At 37.4% G+C, this 25,909-nt stretch overlaps 1 protein-coding gene and 1 long non-coding RNA gene across 2 annotated transcripts; both read right to left on the reverse strand.

Annotated features, from left to right (window-relative positions):
* Positions 1-15,699: 15,699 nt before the first annotated feature.
* On the reverse strand, positions 15,700-18,179 carry LOC124222683 (uncharacterized). The gene has a single exon (XM_046633914.2). The coding sequence runs from the start codon at positions 17,481-17,483 to the stop codon at positions 16,161-16,163; it is 1,323 nt and encodes a 440-aa protein (XP_046489870.1). The 5' UTR covers positions 17,484-18,179; the 3' UTR covers positions 15,700-16,160.
* Positions 18,180-22,920: 4,741 nt separating this feature from the next.
* Positions 22,921-25,020, reverse strand: LOC124222687 (uncharacterized). The gene is made up of 3 exons (XR_006884089.2): positions 24,791-25,020; positions 24,261-24,424; positions 22,921-23,803 (listed from the first exon to the last, which is right to left on the reverse strand). It is a non-coding gene; the product is annotated as an uncharacterized lncRNA (long non-coding RNA).
* Positions 25,021-25,909: the final 889 nt, after the last annotated feature.

Below are 25,909 nucleotides of genomic sequence, written 5' to 3' on the forward strand. Positions count from 1 at the left end.
GTTAGCTTGCTCGGGCTTTTCTCTCCACTCCGTGAGGGTTTTCATGCCTCAGCAGGTTTGTTGTTGGTTCGTCCGCGCAACTTCCGTGTTCTTACTTAACAGGCCCGATTACTTATTCCATTCCGAATTCTCCCTTCGGTAGTGTAACAATAATTCCAGGAGGAAAACGGGTCCACCGAGCCAGCGGCTCCTCGCAAGATCAAAGAAAGTATATGGAAGAAAACGAATGAGTTTAATAAGATCTCCTCCATTTTTTCTAAATATGCTTATGAGACCCGGGAATTTTCGGAACATGGGTGGCTGAAAAAGAGAGACGATTACTTGTGGGAAACCAAGGCGAATGAGATAACACAGCTATTACTACATTGATTATCTATTGATTTCTGGCAATTACAATTCACAAATTGATTCATTCTTTTCATTCGTAATATTATTATACCTGTGTCCAACGATTTAGAAGCGTTTCAGGCAATTTTCAATGACTCCAAGAATGGATAGAAGTCATAGGAAATCCTGAAAAACTACTAAAAATCACCTTAAACGTTGAAAAGTCATTGGAATTTAATGCGTATCATCAAATGATGAACTGGAAATGAACGAAAAGTTCTATCATAAGATGAGATTTAGTACAATGTTGACGAATTAAAATTATTTAGAGTTCACCGCATGACTTGCAGCGATTTCTTTGATTTTTTGCGCTCGCTCCGCGATTTCCACATCACTCATCTGCATTGTGTGATTTCGAGTGATTTGTAATGATTTTCAACGATTACACTCATTCAAACCGATTCCACGCAGTATCGATGGATGTTTAATTGCAGGTCGTGTAGAGTTTTTCTAATTTACTGTCAGGTTTCCTCAAATTCATGAGTTCCTTAGGTGAATTTGACCCCTCGGTTAATGAATGAAATTCTGAATAATCCGACCAAAGGCGACTGAGCCGAATGTAACTAATTTTTAGTCAGTATTTCCTTAATTGTTATTTGATAATGTCAGGATTAGACAAAGATTCCACGACATTTCGTAAATTTGAAAGAACAACTTGTTCACTTTGAGGTATGAAAGTATCCTCATGGAAGTTGTCTTTAGCGAGCTTCGGTACATACGTTGCATCGTAAACCGTGACCTTGCCAACCGCATTGATGATGGTACTTCATTGGTCCGGTAGAACAACAACCGCTTTAGCGGCTTGCATCCAATCTTCGTTGAGAGTATGGTGCTTGAAATCTTCTTCGTTGTTCATGATTAATGAGACCCCTCTCTCGGTGAATTGAATTTTAGCCTCGAACACAGCGAGAGCTACGCGATATATTTGATAAATGCTTCCGCGCATTGGAACGTTGTTAAACTCGTATAGACAAAGGAAAATGTGCATTGTCGAAAAGCCAACGGCACGAGTTGTTACCGTTGAAGTGATGACTTTAGACGTATTATACGCCTCTAATCTATCCATCGCTGACATATTGTCTTTGACGCCAGGGTAGAATTTCTTCTTGAGTTCTTCACTCAATAACAGATAATAAGTTCCTTTCGAAAGAAAGTTTTATTGGTTTTTACCTACATTGCAGCCACACAGGTTTAGCCCTTGTCACGGAGCCAAACATTCTTTCGTACATGTTATATCGCGTACCAAATGTTTTCGGAACGTCGATCTCGCAACACGTCTGGAATTTCAGATCGACTATAAGATTTCCAAGTACTCTTTCAATGGATTCGGTGTTCAAATTTAGCATTGTCGTATATGTATATATATATATGTTATAGGCAATTGATTTTCTCCACTAGGGGCTTCGCCCGTGCGCGCTTCGCGCGCCAACCACATCTCGGCGCTTCAATAATATCATATTTCTGACAAAGTTATTAAATACGGTGCGTTCCTTTCGAAAGGAAATTTTATTTGTTTTTACCCACATTGGAGCCACACAGGTTTAGCCCTTGTCACGGAGCCAAACATTCTTTCGTACATGTTATATCGCGTACCAAATGTTTTCGGAACGTCGATCTCGCAACACGTCTGGAGTTTCAGATCGACTTTAAGATTTCCAAGTACTTTTTTAATGGATTCGGTGTTCAAATTTAGCATTGTCGTATATGTATACATATATGTTATAGGCAATTGATTTTCTTTACTAGGGGCTTCGCCCGTGCGCGCTTCGCGCGCCAACCCCATCTCGGCGCTTCAATAATATCATATTTCTCACAAAGTTATTAAATACGGTGCGTTCCTTTCGGAAGGAAATTTTATTGGTTTTTACCCACATTGCAGCCACACAGGTTTATCCCTTGTTACGGAGCCGAACATTCTTTCGTACATGTTATATCGCGTACCAAATGTTTTCGGAACGTCGATCTCGCAACACGTCTGGAGTTTCAGATCGACTTTAAGATTTCCAAGTACTTTTTTAATGGATTCGGTGTTCAAATTTAGCATTGTCGTATATGTATACATATATGTTATAGGCAGTTGATTTTCTTTACTAGGGGCTTCGCCCGTGCGCGCTTCGCGCGCCAACCCCATCTCGGCGCTTCAATAATATCATATTCCTCACAAAGTAATTAAATACAGTGCGTTCCTTTCGAAAGGAAGTTTTATTGGTTTTTACCCACATTGCAGCCACACAGGTTTAGCCCTTGTCACGGAGCCAAACATTCTTTCGTACATGTTGTATCGCGTACCAAATGTTTTCGGAACGTCGATCTCGCAACACATCTGGAGTTTCAGATCGACTTTAAGATTTCCGAATACTTCTTTGATGGATTCGGTGTTCAAATTTAGCATTGTCGTATATGTATACATATATGTTATAGGCAATTGATTTTCTTTACTAGGGGCTTCGCCCGTGCGCGCTTCGCGCGCCAACCCCATCTCGGCGCTTCAATAATATCATATTTCTCACAAAGTTATTAAATACGGTGCGTTCCTTTCGGAAGGAAATTTTATTGGTTTTTACCCACATTGCAGCCACACAGGTTTATCCCTTGTTACGGAGCCGAACATTCTTTCGTACATGTTCTATCGCGTACCAAATGTTTTCGGAACGTCGATCTCGCAACACGTCTGGAGTTTCAGATCGACTTTAAGATTTCCAAGTACTTTTTTAATGGATTCGGTGTTCAAATTCAGCATTGTCGTATATGTATACATATATGTTACAGGCAATTGATTTTCTTTACTAGGGGCTTCGCCCGTGCGCGCTTCGCGCGCCAACCCCATCTCGGCGCTTCAATAATATCATATTTCTCACAAAGTTATCAAATACGGTGCGTTCCTTTCGAAAGGAAGTTTTATTGGTTTTTACCCACATTGCAGCCACACAGGTTTAGCCCTTGTCACGGAGCCAAACATTCTTTCGTACATGTTATATCGCGTACCAAATGTTTTCGGAACGTCGATCTCGCAACACGTCTGGAGTTTCAGATCGACTTTAAGATTTCCGAATACTTCTTTGATGGATTCGGTGTTCAAATTTAGCATTGTCGTATATGTATACATATATGTTATAGGCAATTGATTTTCTTTACTAGGGGCTTCGCCCGTGCGCGCTTCGCGCGCCAACCCCATCTCGGCGCTTCAATAATATCATATTTCTCACAAAGTAATTGAATACAGTGCGTTCCTTTCGAAAGGAAGTTTTATTGGTTTTTACCCACATTGCAGCCACACAGGTTTAGCCCTTGTCACGGAGCCAAACATTCTTTCGTACATGTTGTATCGCGTACCAAATGTTTTCGGAACGTCGATCTCGCAACACGTCTGGAGTTTCAGATCGACTTTGAGATTTCCAAGTACTTTTTTAATGGATTCGGTGTTCAAATTTAGCATTGTCGTATATGTATACATATATGTTATAGGCAATTGATTTTCTTTACTAGGGGCTTCGCCCGTGCGCGCTTCGCGCGCCGACCCCATCTCGGCGCTTCAATAATATCATATTCCTCACAAAGTTATTAAATACAGTGCGTTCCTTTCGGAAGGAAGTTTTATTGGTTTTTACCCACATTGCAGCCACACAGGTTTAGCCCTTGTCACGGAGCCAAACATTCTTTCGTACATGTTATATCGCGTACCAAATGTTTTCGGAACGTCGATCTCGCAACACGTCTGGAGTTTCAGATCGACTATAAGATTTCCAAGTACTCTTTGAATGGATTCGGTGTTCAAATTTAGCATTGTCGTATATGTATATATATATATGTTATAGGCAATTGATTTTCTTTACTAGGGGCTTCGCCCGTGCGCGCTTCGCGCGCCAACCCCATCTCGGCGCTTCAATAATATCATATTTCTCACAAAGTTATTAAATACGGTGCGTTCCTTTCGGAAGGAAGTTTTATTGGTTTTTACCCACATCGCAGCCACACAGGTTTATCCCTTGTTACGGAGCCGAACATTCTTTTGTACATGTTATATCGCGTACCAAATGTTTTCGGAACGTCGATCTCGCAACACGTCTGGAGTTTCAGATCGACTATAAGATTTCCAAGTACTCTTTGAATGGATTCGGTGTTCAAATTTAGCATTGTCGTATATGTATATATATATATGTTATAGGCAATTGATTTTCTCCACTAGGGGCTTCGCGCGCCGACCCCATCTCGGCGCTTCAATAATATCATATTCCTCACAAAGTTATTAAATACGGTGCGTTCCTTTTGGAAGGAAGTTTTATTGGTTTTTACCCACATTGCAGCCACACAGGTTTAGCCCTTGTCACGGAGCCAAACATTCTTTCGTACATGTTGTATCGCGTACCAAATGTTTTCGGAACGTCGATCTCGCAACACGTCTGGAGTTTCAGATCGACTTTAAGATTTCCAAGTACTTTTTTAATGGATTCGGTGTTCAAATTTAGCATTGTCGTATATGTATACATATATGTTATAGGCAATTGATTTTCTCCACTAGGGGCTTCGCCCGTGCGCGCTTCGCGCGCCAACCCCATCTCGGCGCTTCAATAATATCATATTCCTCACAAAGTTATTAAATACGGTGCGTTCCTTTCGGAAGGAAGTTTTATTGGTTTTTACCCACATCGCAGCCACACAGGTTTATCCCTTGTTACGGAGCCGAACATTCTTTTGTACATGTTATATCGCGTACCAAATGTTTTCGGAACGTCGATCTCGCAACACGTCTGGAGTTTCAGATCGACTATAAGATTTCCAAGTACTCTTTGAATGGATTCGGTGTTCAAATTTAGCATTGTCGTATATGTATATATATATATGTTATAGGCAATTGATTTTCTCCACTAGGGGCTTCGCGCGCCGACCCCATCTCGGCGCTTCAATAATATCATATTCCTCACAAAGTTATTAAATACGGTGCGTTCCTTTTGGAAGGAAGTTTTATTGGTTTTTACCCACATTGCAGCCACACAGGTTTAGCCCTTGTCACGGAGCCAAACATTCTTTCGTACATGTTGTATCGCGTACCAAATGTTTTCGGAACGTCGATCTCGCAACACGTCTGGAGTTTCAGATCGACTTTAAGATTTCCAAGTACTTTTTTAATGGATTCGGTGTTCAAATTTAGCATTGTCGTATATGTATACATATATGTTATAGGCAATTGATTTTCTCCACTAGGGGCTTCGCCCGTGCGCGCTTCGCGCGCCAACCCCATCTCGGCGCTTCAATAATATCATATTCCTCACAAAGTTATTAAATACGGTGCGTTCCTTTTGGAAGGAAGTTTTATTGGTTTTTACCCACATTGCAGCCACACAGGTTTATCCCTTGTTACGGAGCCGAACATTCTTTCGTACATGTTATATCGCGTACCAAATGTTTTCGGAACGTCGATCTCGCAACACGTCTGGAGTTTTAGATCGACTTTAAGATTTCCAAGTACTTTTTTAATGGATTCGGTGTTCAAATTTAGCATTGTCGTATATGTATACATATATGTTATAGGCAATTGATTTTCTTTACTAGGGGCTTCGCCCGTGCGCGCTTCGCGCGCCAACCCCATCTCGGCGCTTCAATAATATCATATTCCTCACAAAGTTATTAAATACGGTGCGTTCCTTTTGGAAGGAAGTTTTATTGGTTTTTACCCACATTGCAGCCACACAGGTTTAGCCCTTGTCACGGAGCCAAACATTCTTTCGTACATGTTGTATCGCGTACCAAATGTTTTCGGAACGTCGATCTCGCAACACGTCTGGAGTTTCAGATCGACTTTAAGATTTCCAAGTACTTTTTTAATGGATTGGGTGTTCAAATTTAGCATTGTCGTATATGTATACATATATGTTATAGGCAATTGATTTTCTTTACTAGGGGCTTCGCCCGTGCGCGCTTCGCGCGCCAACCCCATCTCGGCGCTTCAATAATATCATATTCCTCACAAAGTTATTAAATACAGTGCGTTCCTTTCGGAAGAAAGTTTTATTGGTTTTTACCCACATTGCAGCCACACAGGTTTATCCCTTGTTACGGAGCCGAACATTCTTTCGAACATGTTATATCGCGTACCAAATGTTTTCGGAACGTCGATCTCGCAACACGTCTGGAGTTTCAGATCGACTATAAGATTTCCAAGTACTCTTTTAATGGATTCGGTGTTCAAATTTAGCATTGTCGTATATGTATATATATATATGTTATAGGCAATTGATTTTCTCCACTAGGGGCTTCGCGCGTCGACCCCATCTCGGCGCTTCAATAATATCATATTCCTCACAAAGTTATTAAATACAGTGCGTTCCTTTCGGAAGGAAGTTTTATTGGTTTTTACCCACATTGCAGCCACACAGGTTTAGCCCTTGTCACGGAGCCAAACATTCTTTCGTACATGTTATATCGCGTACGAAATGTTTTCCGAACGTCGATCTCGCAACACGTCTGGAGTTTCAGATCGACTTTAAGATTTCCAAGTACTTTTTTAATGGATTGGGTGTTCAAATTTAGCATTGTCGTAAATGTATACATATATGTTATAGGCAATTGATTTTCTTCACTAGGGGCTTCGCCCGTGCGCGCTTCGCGCGCCAACCCCATCTCGGCGCTTCGATAATATCATATTCCTCACAAAGTTATTAAATACAGTGCGTTCCTTTCGGAAGGAAGTTTTATTGGTTTTTACCCACATTGCAGCCACACAGGTTTAGCCCTTGTCACGGAGCCAAACATTCTTTCGTACATGTTATATCGCGTACCAAATGTTTCCGGAACGTCGATCTCGCAACACGTCTGGAGTTTCAGATCGACTTTAAGATTTCCAAGTACTTTTTTAATGGATTCGGTGTTCAAATTTAGCATTGTCGTATATGTATACATATATGTTATAGGCAATTGATTTTCTTTACTAGGGGCTTCGCCCGTGCGCGCTTCGCGCGCCAACCCCATCTCGGCGCTTCAATAATATCATATTTCTCACAAAGTTATTAAATACAGTGCGTTCCTTTCGGAAGGAAGTTTTATTGGTTTTTACCCACATTGCAGCCACACAGGTTTAGCCCTTGTCACGGAGCCAAACATTCTTTCGTACATGTTATATCGCGTACCAAATGTTTCCGGAACGTCGATCTCGCAACACGTCTGGAGTTTCAGATCGACTATAAGATTTCCAAGTACTCTTTTAATGGATTCGGTGTTCAAATTTAGCATTGTCGTATATGTATACATGTATGTTATAGGCAATTGATTTTCTTTACTAGGGGCTTCGCCCGTGCGCGCTTCGCGCGCCAACCCCATCTCGGCGCTTCAATAATATCATATTTCTCACAAAGTTATTAAATACAGTGCGTTCCTTTCGGAAGGAAGTTTTATTGGTTTTTACCCACATTGCAGCCACACAGGTTTAGCCCTTGTCACGGAGCCAAACATTCTTTCGTACATGTTATATCGCGTACCAAATGTTTTCGGAACGTCGATCTCGCAACACGTCTGGAGTTTCAGATCGACTTTAAGATTTCCAAGTACTTCTTTGATGGATTCGGTGTTCAAATTCAGCATTGTTGTATATGTATACATATATGTTATAGGCAATTAATTTTCTTTACTAGGGGCTTCGCCCGTGCGCGCTTCGCGCGCCAACCCCATCTCGGCGCTTCAATAATATCATATTTCTCACAAAGTTATTAAATACGGTGCGTTCCTTTCGGAAGGAAGTTTTATTGGTTTTTACCCACATCGCAGCCACACAGGTTTATCCCTTGTTACGGAGCCGAACATTTTTTTGTACATGTTATATCGCGTACCAAATGTTTTCGGAACGTCGATCTCGCAACACGTCTGGAGTTTTAGATCGACTTTAAGATTTCCAAGTACTTTTTTAATGGATTGGGTGTTCAAATTTAGCATTGTCGTATATGTATACATATATGTTATAGGCAATTGATTTTCTTTACTAGGGGCTTCGCCCGTGCGCGCTTCGCGCGCCAACCCCATCTCGGCGCTTCAATAATATCATATTCCTCACAAAGTTATTAAATACAGTGCGTTCCTTTCGGAAGGAAGTTTTATTGGTTTTTACCCACATTGCAGCCACACAGGTTCAGCCCTTGTCACGGAGCCAAACATTCTTTCGTACATGTTATATCGCGTACCAAATGTTTTCGGAACGTCGATCTCGCAACACGTCTGGAGTTTCAGATCGACTTTAAGATTTCCAAGTACTTTTTTAATGGATTGGGTGTTCAAATTCAGCATTGTCGTATATGTATATATATATATATGTTATAGGCAATTGATTTTCTCCACTAGGGGCTTCGCCCGTGCGCGCTTCGCGCGCCAACCACATCTCGGCGCTTCAATAATATCATATTTCTGACAAAGTTATTAAATACGGTGTGTTCCTTTCGAAAGGAAATTTTATTTGTTTTTACCCACATTGGAGCCACACAGGTTTAGCCCTTGTCACGGAGCCAAACATTCTTTCGTACATGTTATATCGCGTACCAAATGATTTCGGAACGTCGATCTCGCAACACGTCTGGAGTTTCAGATCGACTTTAAGATTTCCAAGTTCTTGTTTAATGGATTCGGTGTTTAAATTTAGCATTGTCATATATATATATATATATATATATATATATATATATATGTTTGTTTTGTTTGTTTTGTTTTATTTCTGAAACAAAAGAATTCTCTAGAGATGCAGAATCATCTGCGCATAGATTCAGAAGTACATCTAGTATAGAAAATGAACATTATGAAAATACAAAAAAATTAATTATTACTTATTGTCTATACTGCTTAACAAAGTGATAGGAACCAAAACTACACGTAAAAGTACATAGTTATTAAAGTAAGGACTAGTAATTTGAGGAAATAATCCAACATTTCAGTTTCTTCCTCAAGCTTTTTTGCTTACACTCTAATGACTTTAGGCAGTTAGGTAATAGATTATAATACTTGATTGCGACATAGTATGCATTTTTCGTGCTAATTGTCTGAATAATCTTAGGTAGAGTCAGGAGATTAGATCTCGTTTTCATCTGTAATTGTCTATAAAATAGTAGATTTTTGCATTCATTATAATAATACATCATTGCTCTAACAATAAAGGATTCGTTAATATTAAGGGGAGCAGAGACATCTTTGCACGACACTAGGAAATTTATTCATCTTTTTTGTATATAAAGTAACGGTTTCACAGCATTGTTGTACGCACCTCCCCACGCTATTAATCCATAATTAATTATACTCTCAAATAATCCATGATATATAGTTTTTAATATTACAGGCTTTAGACTTTTGCTTAGTTTAAAGAATAGAAAAGAGAAATACCTTATTTTTTTAGTTCGTTCATTTACATGTATATTCCATTTCATATTTGAATCAAAGAAGATCCCCAGGTATTTACAATTTTCAGCTCTACTGAGCTCTCTGTCGTTTATGTATAGATGATAGTTTTTGGGTACACTGTCACTATAGCTTCCAAGGGTGATATAAGTTGTCTTATCAATGTTCAAGGAAAGTTGATTAACTTTTAACCAAATGTCCAGTTTATTTAACCAGTTATTTAGAGTTACGTTCAGTTCAGTCCAATTTCTACCTGAACATAATACTGCAGTGTCATCCGCGTATGCTACAAGAGCATTCGGAGTTAAAACATCAAAAATATCATCTATGTACATGATAAACAACAGGGGACCCAGTATCGTACCTCGAGGGACACCAACTTTCGCCATCTTAGTTTCACTTGTGCAGTTATTAATCTTAACACATTGTTCTCTATTAGTTAAATAATTCGTTAATAATTGATGTGGAATACCTCTCATTCCACGTCTCCATAGTTTATCTAATAGTATCTTGTGGTTAACAGTGTCAAATGCCTTTGCAAGATCTAGGAAAACAAGTACAGTTGGCAGGTTGTTGTCAATATTATTATATATAAAATTAGATGTAATAGCAAGGGCATCACTTGTACCCCTATTTTTTACAAAACCAAATTGATTGTTAGAGATTAAATTGTTGGAAATGCAAAAAGAATATAATCTATTAAAAATTATTTTTTCAAATATTTTTGCCAAGTTAGATATAAGGGCTATTCCGCGTCAACCGGATCAGTCATCTCTCAGATATTTTTTTAATTTGGCATGTGGATTGTGTAAGGGGAGTTAGATTTTTGTGCCAAAGCGCGAATCTCATAATGCAAAATTCGATTTTTTATTAACAATAACAAATTAGACTCCCATTTTTTTCAAAAATTCATAACTTCGGCAACAAATTAGATACAATTTTTTTTTTTTTTTCAAATTACGCGGAAAGCTCCATAGAATTTAAAAAAAAATACGAAATGGTAAAAAAAAGTTGTTATCAATTGTTTATTTAACAATTAATTTTTCAAAGATTTTTAAAACAGTGACCGACACGATCAAAAAATTTTTTTAAAATTCTGACATGTTCCTTGAACTGTACTACAACCTGTGAATTAATTCCAGAGGGGTGTTTTTCTTCGTTTTCGAGTAAAAAATCATTAAAGGTGTCGATGCGCATGAAATTGCGGCGCGTCGAGTCTCTACGTAATGGCGGGCGGCCGGTTGCCGTCCACCGCTACCCCGCGGCGGCGTCGCGGCGTTATTTTAGAGTCATTTTCACGATGTAGGACATGATTGAAAAATCTGAAAAAAATACTGTACCTTCACAAGGCCTGCTCAAAGCGATAAGTGAAGTTTCAAGAATGTGTTTTTCACCGTTTTTTTATTACAGAGATTCAAAATAACAGTTACGCACCATGAGAGTGCACATAAATGATAATAATTACATAACTTGCTACTTATTTTAGTACTTATAATCACCCCCGAAGATATGTGGAAGCTGCGAAATGAACGCACTTACAATTATATATTTCATACAAATAAATCGCTTATTCTATGGATACAATCTATTAATCTTTGATCAAACTGGGCATTAAACTTAGAAATGTGAGCAAAGGTTTTCGTCATAACTTACATGGCTATCTTAGCGCATAGATTTACGGGTAAATGACTCATCAGAGGAAGAGTAAACCCTACATTCTACAGTTTTTATAGATAGAGGTAAAAATGAATGGAATCGTCGAGTGCCTTCAACCGTTATTGCTTGGTTCAATCGCGGCTTCAATAATTTTTCATGTTCTTCGTGTTCGCTGTTGCTGCAGAAGTCAAATGCGATATTTTTTAATGCACTCACACTCCATTCGAATAATTGCCTTGGAGTCAAAATAAGATTTTCATTGGGCCGCTGTAGGCTTGCACGTGCAGCAAATCTTTTCACAGTTCCACCAATGCCATCACATGGACTTTTTCCATGTGACGTTGCAAAGAAATGCCATTCAGCCTCGACATTGAAGTCGTCAAAATGATGAGTCAAATTAATGAAGTTGCTTTTATTTTTATATTGTGCACTAGCACCGTCAGTAAAATAAATCATTTTCTTGATAACTTCACTACCGAAGAACTCAAAAAGCTTACCGATTAGTTTCTTCTGAAACAGATGGACCGCGACTGTATTATGTTGTAGATTTTCTGATATGATAACGAAGCTTTTATGCTTTAAGTCCTCATTTTCAACATAATACACAACAAAAGGATGGATGGTAGCTTGATTGTTATTCCAGTGGAAGCTTTGAATTTCATCTTGAACAACAAATGCATAGTTTTCAGCAAAGTCACCCAAAACTAAGAACTCCCCTGGTTGTAGACGATGTTTTCTGTCTTTCAAATATGCACTTTGCTGTTTAGCAATGAAATCATGTTTCTTGAGGGCTATCGTCTGTTCCTTTAGCGTCTCGAGGAACGTTTCCGTTTCTTGCGTGATCGTTTCTAAAACAGATCGATCCGTATGAGTCCACCGTTTGTAGCTAATACTTTCTACGAAATTATCGTCGAATAAACTTTCCATTTCGTGTGTAACCATATCAAAACTTGGACAACTACTACAATCACCGAGATAGCACAAAGGATTTGGAGAGTCACACGATATCTGTTTTATCAAATCGTGGTACGTTCTTTTGAATGTCTGACAAATTGAGCTAACCGCCACCAACATAAGTTTCACATTCTGGTGAATTTTGCAAACACAAACTGTATGTGTTCCTGTTGGTCCAGCTAAAATACACTGCTTTGGGCGGAGTTCCGCGAATTTTGTAAATCCAATTTTATCATTCGGATGCTGTTGCTTGAACGCGGCGTAAGCTTCCTTCAGATCACACAAAACAAGTCGTTTTTGGACTTGATGTTTTGAACCATCCACATCGCGAAGAGTGACAAAATCTTTCTGACCAGGCATGATCCGACTTATTTCATCAGAACAGTAAAATTCCACTACATGAGAGACAACATCATCACAAAGAGTGCGAGATGGTCTTGGATCTGGGGAGGATCCAAATCCACGCTCACTTTGCAATATTTTAGCTTTACGAGCCATTCTATATGAACAATCAAATTGTAACTCCAATTCTCTGATGGACCAACTACGAGGAGTCATTGTGAGATATTTAATTTTGTCCGCGACACACTTCGCGTTGATAAACAATTCTTTCACATCACACAACAATTCTTGCCCGATATCATTCTCAAGAAACATTTCCACACTGCTCTGTTCACTAATTGGTGAAGGTGAAACAAGATCGTCACCACTCGCATAATTATGATTCATATCACTTACCTCGTTTTTATCAGATGGAGTAATTGTGTTGCATTTGTACAATTTTATTCGACAATCCATGCACACATATTCTCCTAGGTCCGGAAACTTTTTCCGTAATGCTGGTGTCACTGGCTTTACCAAATTTCGCACCCAATTATGGCCAACTCTTTGGAAAGGATTACAGCACCGTTTCACATCTGTTGTAGACATTGCTTTCAGAAATGAATTACTTGTGTGAAGAATGAGACGATGTATTGCACTGATCGCTACACTGGTATTCGATTGAATGTTATGCATTTTGAAATGCTCGAAATTTATACTCGTTCAGAATAGTGCTTCACCCACCCAACAACTCTTCTGATTGGTTGAATTCCACCAATGGGGCTAACATAATGAAGGTGCATTTCAATGTACCTGACTTTAGCCAAATGACCCCTTCGCGGAATCGAGGTGGTGACCCGGACTACCTGGATAATGAAGGATTTAGGTGACGCATGCACAGGTGGACGTATTCCATATCCTGGAATATAGTGCTTCACCCACCCAACGACTCTTCTAATTGCTTGAATTCCACCAATGGGGCTAACATAATGCAGGTGCAATTCAATGTACCTGACTTTAGCCAAATGACCCCTTCGCGGAATCGAGGTGGTGACCCTACCTGGACTACCTGGATAGTGAAGGATTTAGGTGACGCATGCACAGGTGCAGGTATTCCATATCCTGGAACAACACTTGACCTGTGTTCGTAATTCATGTTTGAATCATAATGCGTCATAACAAATTTCGAATCTCTGTAATAAAAAAACGGTGAAAAACACATTCTTGAAACTTCACTTATCGCTTTGAGTAGGCCTTGTGAAGGTACAGTATTTTTTTCAGATTTTTCAATCATGTCCTACATCGTGAAAATGACTCTAAAATAACGCCGCGACGCCGCCGCGGGGTAGCGGTGGACGGCAACCGGCCGCCCGCCATTACGTAGAGACTCGACGCGCCGCAATTTCATGCGCATCGACACCTTTAATGATTTTTTACTCGAAAACGAAGAAAAACACCCCTCTGGAATTAATTCACAGGTTGTAGTACAGTTCAAGGAACATGTCAGAATTTAAAAAAAATTTTTTGATCGTGTCGGTCACTGTTTTAAAAATCTTTGAAAAATTAATTGTTAAATAAACAATTGATAACAACTTTTTTTTACCATTTCGTATTTTTTTTTAAATTCTATGGAGCTTTCCGCGTAATTTGAAAAAAAAAAAAAAATTGTATCTAATTTGTTGCCGAAGTTATGAATTTTTGAAAAAAATGGGAGTCTAATTTGTTATTGTTAATAAAAAATCGAATTTTGCATTATGAGATTCGCGCTTTGGCACAAAAATCTAACTCCCCTTACACAATCCACATGCCAAATTAAAAAAATATCTGAGAGATGACTGATCCGGTTGACGCGGAATAGCCCATAAGCGATATAGGTCTATAGTTGGTAGTTAGATGCTTATTGCCTGATTTAAAAATTGGAATAATATCCGCTTTTTTTAAGGCAGAAGGCCATATTGCACGATTAATACACATGTTAAAAATATACTCTAGGGGAACACTGATATCATTTGCAATAATCTTTAGAACTCTACTACTAATACCATCAACGCCTCCTGATTTGTCTTTCAGATCAAGTATTGTTTTTTCAATTTCAAAGCTATCAGTTGGAGTGAGAAAAATACTATTTGAATTATGTTTCACATTTTTTTCTATGTTTACTTGTAGTTTATCAATTTTTTTAGCTAGTTCATCACCAATATTACTAAAGAAGTCTACGAATTTATCCGCAATATCCCTGTTATCAGTGACTATCTCTTCGTTACATATTATATAATCTATTTCAGTAAAGACATTTTTATTCTTTCCCAGTTAACCATTAACATAATTCCATAGCTTCCTACTATCTTTATATATGTTTTTTACCATCTCATTCTCGTATTTATTTTTTGCTAGTGATATTAACTTATTTAATAATTTGCAATATGAATTATATTCCTGTTTCAGTGTGTTATTACTCCTATCCAGATTCCATAAATTATACAGAATTTCTTTAGTTTTACAAGATATCATAAGACCTTTTGTTATCCAACTACTACGTGGTTTATTATTGTTTTTATGCTTAGTCACAGGATCTTTAGACGTGCAATCTCTGATTAGAGACTTATATTATCAATAAGTGTGTTAAAAAATATATCCGGATCAGATATATTAAGCAAAGCAGACCAGTTAGTGTGGCTGCTACATTCAGCAATACGTTTGTAGTTGATAACATGAGGTCTTTTCGATTGAAATTTAACAGTGTTTTTGCCTAGTGTGACAAAAATAGAGTAGTGATTAGTAAAAACATTCGTATACGTAAATGATTTGATATTAACATTGTTCGTTTTAACAAAAAAGTTATCAATACATGTGCCTCCGTGGTCATTTGGTCTAGTGACGCCATTAAAATATGGCAAAAAACTGCGATCAAGGAGTTTACTCAAGAATTCATTAGTAATACTGTCAGAGCTTAATAAATTTATGTTAAAATCACCTACGATCATATGAATGTTTTCATGTTTTTTACCGTCAATAAAGTTAATGATTGAATTTACGAAATTTTCCTTATTTAAATCATAACACCGATAAATACCAGAAATTTTTACAGATTTGTTGTCGTTTAACTTTATTGACGTAGAAATTATTTTTAGATCACCAATAACATCTAATGAAATACAATATTTTAAGGATTTTTTAACATATATAACCACACCATCAGCTTTATTAACATTACTATAATTATAGTGGATATCATAATATTTCAGTTCAAAGAATGTAAAACAAGTTAGAGCCCAGTTTTCTGAACATATAATTACATCAGGTTTAACTAATAAATTTTCTATAAAAAGTTCTAATTTATTAAAATTGGTGTTTAGGCCTCTAACATTTACATGCAGAACTAAAATATTATCAGGACTCAGTGATTTATTCAAACTGTGCAAATCAGCAAACAAATCTTCAATCAGTAGATCGTCGCTATCAGCCATCGTAATATATTATTGACTATTTGGATTAGATCTGTTTCCTAGTTTACCCACTGAGTTCGGTATTAATGGTTCAACAGGATAGTGAGTATTATTTATTATTTTATTCAGTCTGAAAACAAGATATTCACAACATGTATCCGTAGCACAATGATTAGCCGGTCTGTTTTTATGATATCTGTTATTGTGGTAAACACAGTTTAGGCACTTTGTTATTTCACTTTTACAATCTTTAGTAAGATGATCACCAGCACATTTGAGGCATTTAACCTGATTGTTACATTTTTTGTAGCTATGATTGTATCTGCCACATTTGTAACACAGATTAAAGTTAAAATAGTCCAGTACATGACAGCACTGGTAGCCAACATATAATTTGAATCCATTATTTTTAAGGTGTAGATAAGATTCAGCTGTAAGTTCCATGATTAAAGACCTCTTACCCATAGGATTTTTGTAGTCGGCAATAATATTAAATGCACCATCTAGATTAAGGAAATTTCTATTATATATATCCTCACATAATTCATCTCGGTCCATATTATTTTCAATATTTATAACTTTAATCTTTGGTAAATTTAAATGTTCAAGGTCGACACAATAGTCACTTCCAAGTTTCTCACTTAACACAGATTTAACTCTAGGAATATCATTAGTGTTTTTACACTTTATTGATACCAGACCCTCAGTATTTTTCCTGACGTTGTTAATCGGGATGGACAGGTCAGTAGTTGATTTCATTTTAACTTTGGTAAAAGTTTCCTTATTATTATTGTTTTTAGCTTTCACCAGTATTTTTGGTACTTTTTCAGTTGGTTTAACAGTAGAGCATTTAGTAATTTCAGCATAAGATGTAGTATTATTAGTTAACAAATTACTTTTTTCGACCAGTTTATCTAGTAGGTTGTTACGAGCTTGTAGCTCAGCATTTAACTGCCGTAGTAATTCATTTTCCATCTTTAATGATGAAGTTTCATCTAGTTCAAAATCAGTTACATCAGAGATGTTTTTAGAATTATTTAGTGTGATATTATTACAAAGCTCACTACGTAATTCCTCCTTGTGAAAAAGTTTTATTTGCGTTATTATTTTCCCGGCATTTTCATCCAAAGTGTATACATCATAACAAGTTTTTGAGGTTAGGTTCTCATGTTGATGTTTAGGACATATTACAAGCATTTCACTTAAAAATTTCCCCTTTGAATATTTGTTAAAATCACCTTCGTGATATACATTTTCACATATAAGACATATCACTATTTTAGGCACTTTTGAATTTGGATGGCACTTAAAAACTTTGCACGCAGTATCCGGGTCACCTTGCGTGACTGACATCTTGGCTTTTTTGGCCTTGGCGTTATAGGCAATTGATTTTCTTTATTACAATGGATTTTTTATAATCCGCTAGGAACAAAATTTTGCGATCATACCTATGTACTGTTTTCTTAATCATGAGTGTTTCAACAACTGTAGGGAAGGAAAAATCTATGTCATTTGTCTTGTACTATATGATTTGTGTGAACGAATAAGAATGAATCGAATTTTCGACATTCAAAAGCGTTGGAATTGTGTAGTATATAAAAAATCGTCAATAACTGAGACCTTATACTTCAAAGTTTGATTAATTTTATTTTCCCAATCGAAATAAACTAGATGAACTCTAGTTCAATTTGCTGGACCTGCGGACGATGACGTCAATATCAAATGGAACATTTACACTGACATTTTTTATCAGCTGCCACATTTTCATCAGGCTGTAAGCCGCAGGTTCTTCAGTCTCCAACTCGAGACAAATATGTACAGATATTAAATTCTTTAGTGAGTTTACTTTGCGAGTGCTTGAATGTAGTCGAGCTTCTTCCTGACAGAATTTTACAGATCTATGTGTCACGGCAAATATTTTGTCACCATGCACAGTTTGTGAATAAAAGGAATAAGAAGAAAGAAAAGAGAAATTGTTTCCTTGAGCGTATGAACGAATCATCATTTTCGAACACGTGAAAATCATCGCGAGCTCGCAATTTTTCGTAATCATTTTTTTTTATCTTCTTTCGTTCGGTCACGTCTAACTTTTTTTTTATTTCATTTCTTACCTCTTGTATTCAGAATTGCGTTACGAAGTTGGGAAAAAATGTGCGTATTTTATGAAACAGGATCTTAACATTTTTTATTCACAACTTTTAAAAATAAATAATTTCCATGAACAATAGTTAGTTTTGAATTGCATCTGAGAAACTGGAATAATATCGACGCTTACTCTGTATTGTATATCTCCATGGTTTCCAGGAGCAAACTCGCGTGCAACAAAAATTCGTGATATTCGAAAAATGATAACTCCTTTCAATGAGCTTTGCCACCAATGAAACTTGCGCGAAAAGTTAGTGCTTTTTGGGGGCTATTCGAAAAAAAAAAATCAGCGTTCGAATCGAATAATATGCAATCGCCGAAAATCGTGGTTGAATCATCGAATAATTCTTCGTATTATTCTGCTTTATGTTGAATAAATTTGGCATTTTTCAATGGATTATCCTCAACTTGAAACCGCCTGAAGAAAGACAGAAATACTCGCATTTTGAAGAAAAAAAATCTACAATCCGCCGATGGGTTGAAACGTTACGGCACTTTGAACAAAAAACGAATTTCACGCGATTCGTGAACATGAGATTTCGGTAAAAAATGATAGCAGTCGTATAGGACAAAATTTTTTGATAGCAAAATGAAAAAACACGGTTCTCCTTCAATCCGTTGAAGAATGACATACATTTTTTCTGAACCGTTTGAATTTTCCGTCCCGACCTCGCTGGGTGATTTGAGATGGAACCGGCCTATAGTCACAATTTGATCTCGATAGAATTTAATTTCTTTGAATAAATTAATAAATTATGTTTCAAGTAAAAATATTCAATCACGATCAGCCCGTGCAGGAATATGTCATTGAGTATGCAAATGTACTTAAAAATCTGCAAGAGTTCTCTGGTTTCGGTTTTCTATTATTTTTTTTTTCATGCCTGCAAAATTCCCATGAAGATTTGAAAACGTCGCTGCAAGTTAAAAAAATTAACCGATCAATGATGTCAGCGGATTTGCTGTCTTGAGGAGTTACGTGGGTTGCAAAGGTTGAAGAAAAGCAGATTTTCTACAAGTTTTTTTTTCAATATAACGATAGAGTTATTTCATTCAAAGTAAAGGAACATGAAAGAATGATATTTGAACGATATTCCATAAGAATTCAGCATTCAGAATTGGTTTTCGGAGAGGGGTATTTTCGTGGCAGACACGATAACTCAAGCTATTTATCTGCAATCAAAAAACTTAATATTTTCTTTTAGTATAAGACGGGTATGGCTAGCGAATGAAAACAGGATCATAACTTAATTTACGAGGTAATACATGGTGTAACTTGTATCGAAAATCGTAATTTTCCTCATAAGCTCCGCCAAAAATTGAAATTCCATTTTTTTTCAAATCCCATATCCTCTATTCAGTCACCAGCTGTATGAAACTAACCAACAGAAAATATTTCGTTTTTGATTTCAGATGAAGCTTTTGAATTGAATTATCGCGTCCACCGTGAAAATACAGACTCTAAAAACCAGTTCTAAACGGCTGAACTTTCAAAGTCTTTGGATAAAAATTCACTGACATATCGTTCAAATATTGTTTTTTCATATGCCTTAGGTTCATTCAGATAGTATAATCCTTTATTATGCTTAAGGAAAAATTGAAGACAGTATGTTTTTCTCTAACCTCCGGAACCTACGTAATCCCATGAAAAATCTTTTCATAACTAATAAAGAAGGTAAATGAATTCACAATCTGCAGTCCATTTCCAAGTATACATACAATATCGTTATTTTCTATTCTATAATCAGAGATTCTAGTTCAATCTTTGGAAAATATATGAAATCTTCGTGTGCTAAAACGAATCATTCGAAATTGGAATAACTTTGAATTTAAATATAATTCTTCAGTTCCATATTGGTTGAATTATAAAAAAAAATCTCCGATTTAGGGTACTCAATGAGTCAGTTACCACTAGAAGACTGAATTTCCAAAAGTTTAAATGCGTCTGCTGTACAAAATTGCAGTCATAACAATCGATACGTGTCAACGAATCAGCGAAATGTTATTACTCAACCTTATGAACAATTTTGGACAAGTCAAATGTTCACTCAAAATAGCCAAAACAAGTTCGCAAATAGTTGTCCATGTAATGCATTTTCCAAATATGCAATATCTACCTTTAGTAATTGTAGGTAATTATAACATGGCATCGAACGATCAAATCAACAGACAAAATTTAAACTTATAAGCAACTCGATGCATCTCGGTGCATCATCGGGTTTCCGGTTTCAAGTTTATGATGCGGACTTCGTTCCAGATATAGATGTAAAAAAAAAGAAGCGCGATAGAAAATTCGAAATATTCTTAATAAGTGCGCATTTTTAGCTTTATTTGGTATGCATTCAAAATAATATGTGGACGGTCGATAAAAAGGTCGTAAAAAAAATTTTAAATGTTGAATATCAAAGTTTAGATAACGAGATTGAAAATAATGAACCTTATAATGAAAATTGTTATATTACGCAGCATAATGATAATATATGTATTGAGGAAAATATTGGTCGTGAAAGTTTAAATGAAATGATCTTTCATAATGATATAATTAATTGCGACGATGTTGATAATGATGATATGAGTGGAAGAGATGACGATAGTATTATTTGCATTAACGATTTCACCGAAAAGGTAAGTATTCAAGATTTAGATGAAAGACATGATGTAGGAGATGATCATGATTTGGCTGACGAAATTTTTGGCAACATAGCTTTAATGAATTCAAATGCCAACAAAGAGACTAAGGTTTTTTTTAGAGCAGATTCAAACGATTGCGAACAACATGACGACAATCGATGACGAACAAAAACAAGCACTCATTAATTTGTTGGTGGATTATGAATCACTGTTTTCTAATCAAGATGGATATGTTTTCAATACATATACGAACATACTGTTAGAGTAAAATACGACACGCCACACATAAAAAGGTCATATCCGATTTCGTAAAAACTAAGAGATGCGGTATCAAAACATATCAAATAAAAGTTAGATGGCAATTTAATCAAAAGATCTCACAGTCCTTGTTGCACATATTGAGAGTGGTGGAAAAAAAGGATGGAAAGGGTAGAATATGCTTAGTGTTAGATACTAATTTTTTTAATTCAAACAATCGAGTCTAATAATGAAACTCCAACAAAAATCGAAAACTTAATTCATAAACATAACGGGATCAAGTTCATGTCAACATCTAATTTAACCCGAGGCTACTGCAGATACCATTATCTCCATAATCTCGAAAACACACAGCGTTTCGAATATGTAATTATTACCGACAATTTGCAATTCAACACGCAAACTTCGTTGATCCCTGTCGTGATCTACTAAGTGACCATACCTCATGGCACTGGAAACCTATACGTCCAATAGCATTTCAAAAGTTGAAAAATAATTTTTTATGGATTGTGTGAGGTTGCATAATTACTTGTCTAGCAAGAAATTTCAATTACAAACAGATGCAAGTAATGCAAGAATTGCTGCATTTCTTCAAACCGATAACGAAATTAATAAAAAAAAAAAACATATCCCTAGTCAGTAGATGTTCTGTGAGGCGGATTTTTGCTGTACTTCGGCGATCCGGAGAAGTGACCGAGAACTTACCGTATGTAGAACGATTTGGCGGCCCGCGATGAAAGTAGAAAAATCATATCTTACAAAAGGTATTGCGAGATTCTGTTGAGCGCTTGGTGTGGTCAACATGCTTTGAAATCTTTATCTTCGCTAAACATCGGGTAATATGCTCTGTAGCTCAGTGCCGCGGAGAAAGGAGGGGTGATTTTGGAGAGAGAGAGAGAGAGAGAAAGAGAGAGACGCTCGACAACGACACGCCATTTAACAAAAATAAAATAAAATAATATATTTTGTAATAACGACGATACAAAAAAAGAAAAGAGATAATAATTCACAATTCGCTCTCCGCGATCAAAAATCAAACAACAGACAAATATTCGTAATCCACGCTATTTCTTAAGCTATAAGTATAGAGCTTTCAGCTCGCTAACTAAAATCTAACTCAATTCTCAAAAGGCTCAAATGCGCAATTCTTAATTGTCAACCTAGACGGCGAGATGACTTATATCTAAACTACGATAATTTGAATTAAGTTAAATTTTATTCTTTACTTCACCTAATCGCAACTGAATCTAAACTATACTAAATACTATCCTAGACTCGCCTCGACATGACAAAACCGCAATTAGATTGAACATCATCTCAATTGTAACTTAACTCAATTAAAATGAATTTTGAACGATACGCAACTCGACACAACACAAACTAAATTGTAACTTAAACATAATCGAACTATAACTAATTCCTCAATAACTCAATTTGAATTGCCTTAACGGAATTCTAATCTTAACTCAGCTCAACTAAACGAAATCTACCGAGCTCAACATTATGCAAAACACAACTAAATAAATTCTTAAGCTCAATTGTAATTCAAAAGCAACCGAAACTCAATAACAAAATTAGCATCGCAACTGGTATCTAAATAGACACAACGAAAACGCCAACCTTAGTTATTACTCAATCGAGGGTTACAAACGCAAGCTCATCTGAATGCAATCCGAACTCAAAACTTTCTCAAAGTCGTCAGAGACGCTGTTCCTTGATTCGAACACTCCATCTCGGCAATTCGCGAACTTCACGAGAGGCGACACAAAAAAACACGGCACCGCAAACCGACCTTGTACAACGGAATTCGGGCTGTACGGAAATTTGAAACGAGAAAAACGCAATTCGGAACCGTGACTCTACTTAACATTCGCAACACAGCAACATTTACTCAACTCCATAACGCGAAACTCGGGCTACGGTCACCAAGCAAAAGAATCAGCGAACGAATTTCGAGTACTTTCCGACAACGCAAATCCGAAATGGCTATCCGTTATTCGGCAAGCCTTTACTCAATTCCTCTCGAAATTCGATCGCAAGAATATCAGCAGCGCTTACCGTTCCAGATCCAGCATACAAAAGCGCCAACCCCCTTGTGATTTTTCGAAGGCTCCAAATTTCTCCAAACACAATAGCAAACTCCGCGATATCACAATTCTATCAGATCACGTCTCTACTTCGCAATCGCCGGAGCTCGAGTGATTTGAAAATCGACGGCCTGCCGCAACGCCTCTCGATCTCGGTACGCTACTGCCTACGCGACGTCATACTCGCAAGGATACGCAACGCTTGATCCGTCATCGATTTAGTAGATTGCGCAACTCGACGCGCACCCGTCGGAGCATCGTGACGCAGAACTTGACGCTAGATCGTAATTTCGTCCGCCGCGCAGCTCTACGATGCTCGGCGGTGAGCGGGGTGGGGCTCCCTCGTCGCTAGTCGGTCCTTCGCAAATTCGTCGGTCTGCTGTTGGTGGGGTAGGTGGGGAGGCTACGGCCTTGCGTCTTGGATTCCCGCGATGCAAGGATCTTCGTTGTCTCCCCCTCCGCAGGATCGACATTCCTCCTTCGAGATCGTCGATAGTCTGCCACTCTGCAATTTCCCCGAATTCGTTGCCAACTTCCTGCTTGATGCCGTTGAAACTCGAAAAACAAAAGAAACAAAAAGCCTTAATTTTGGTTCCGCGCAGGGTTCAGGGAGCCGTTTGTAACGGGCATGAAAAATACCACGTTACACGTTATATTGCATAGTTTCATTATTGGAATAATATACGAAAACACATTAAAAAAATACTTAATATCATATGTGATCTATGTCAGCGGGCGAAACCGTTGACGTACAGTATGTGAAGAGAGTTTTGTCAAATTCTACAAAAATACTCAACGAACTATTAACTATAGGTTTTATTGGGCCTTCACCTAAGTGAATAGGTGGGGTACAGTACTTTTTTGTAATCATAGACGCAATCTCGAAATACGACAAGTTGTACGCGTCGAAAAAAATCACGACACAAATGATGTTTGAAATTTCAATCGACGATTATTTCGTCACGGTAGCGAAATCTCAAAAATTATTATCAGATAATAGAAGTCAACTTACATCTGAATAATGGTGAACGGCGCCAGAAAAAGAAGGTGTTCAAGTAGGTTTCTCATTGATTAGGCATTGTAAGAATCTGGACGTCATACACATGTATTCATACATATGGGTGTGGTGTTGGTCACGCGTGAGGCTGCGCTGACGGTCAATCGTTAAGTATCCGTCTAGCAAATAACACAAATTGTAGTGAGCGACGACTCAAAATTAGGAAGTAATCATCGATACAGAGTTTTAATTAATAACATGTTGTTTGCCATCTCTTCGAACCCTGTTGCGAAAGTCAATTGCATATATTTACACCAATTATAAATTTGAACGACGTATAATGAAACTGACGACTTAAAGTTAACTGGATTAACATTTATTTTCAACATATGAGGCATCAAAAAGATAAGAATTACATTCAACTCCTTGAAAGGGCCTTTGGGGCACGGGTTAATATTAAAATTAAGAGCGGATGTCACGTTTAAAAATCATTTTTTATTATTTCGAGTCAATTTAAGGGGTGAGAGAAGAAAATTTTTTTTTACCAATATTAAGGGCCACCCTAAATTATCCATGCTTCTTTCCCAGCATGTCAACCATCACCAGAATATCCTCGCACTTGCGAGACCCACTCGTGTAGGTCAGCGCGCGTTAATAATTTTCTGTTCCACTACTGATTCATGGACTGTGATTTCCACCCCGGTGTCAACCACCCTGGGGTAACTCCTCGTATCAGGTCCCCAAGAAGCCAGCCCGCGAATCCCGTACCCTGCATAGACCTGCCCTAGTTTCATGGTTAACAACAAATTAATTTCATCATGCATGTCATCCCAATCGACACGCTGATAGCTATTCACTCACGCAATGCCGCACTGTCTGCGCATTTCTGCCTAGAGATATTTCCCCATAGCACTTGACCAATACTGAGCAGATATTGTTGGCTCATCCGGCTAGCCGAACATGGCGCTTGTCATGTTTACTCTTGCCCACTCGGATCTCGCCCCTTTTTTCTACTATGTACCATTCATTCGTCTTACTATCGCGGGTAACGGCCTTTCTTTAAACGAATCGAGTACCTGAACACAATTATTTTATTTTATTTGAATGATACACAAAAATATTCCAGAGATTTATCACAGCAGTAGTTTCAGATAAGTTCCGAACGCTTAGAAGAAACTTGCGTTTTAAGAAATTATTGGTGAAATTCTGATCTACTACCTGACAGCTTTTGAGGAAATCTCCAATTTTCGTGTGCCTACACGTTACTTTGTTTCATATAATTATTTGCACGTCGTTGATTTACCAATTTATGTTTCATTATTTTGACATTTGATTCGTTGTTACAAACAATAAGTTCCAAAAGGATCACGTACAAATTTTTTTTAAAAGTCTGCTCACTCTCCAAGGTTTTGTCTAGATTTTCATAATATCGGACTATGAAATTTCAAGTTATAGCAACTGTTATGGACTGGACTTCGGTTGTCTATCATTTATTTACGAAAAATCAAAATTCGCCACAATAAATTAACGCTCGTACTAGAAGAAAATGCCTAAACACAAGTAATCTAAGACGAACGCGGATTTGTCTTTTCTTGGTCGAGCTTTTGGAATAAAAGTTGTCACTTACCTTTAGTCGATCTGGATTGTCTCGGGCTGTGTAGGCG

The sequence above is a fragment of the Neodiprion pinetum genome, chromosome 7 (genome assembly GCF_021155775.2).
Source record: "Neodiprion pinetum isolate iyNeoPine1 chromosome 7, iyNeoPine1.2, whole genome shotgun sequence".
In the NCBI taxonomy this organism is placed as follows: Eukaryota; Metazoa; Arthropoda; class Insecta; order Hymenoptera; family Diprionidae; genus Neodiprion; species Neodiprion pinetum.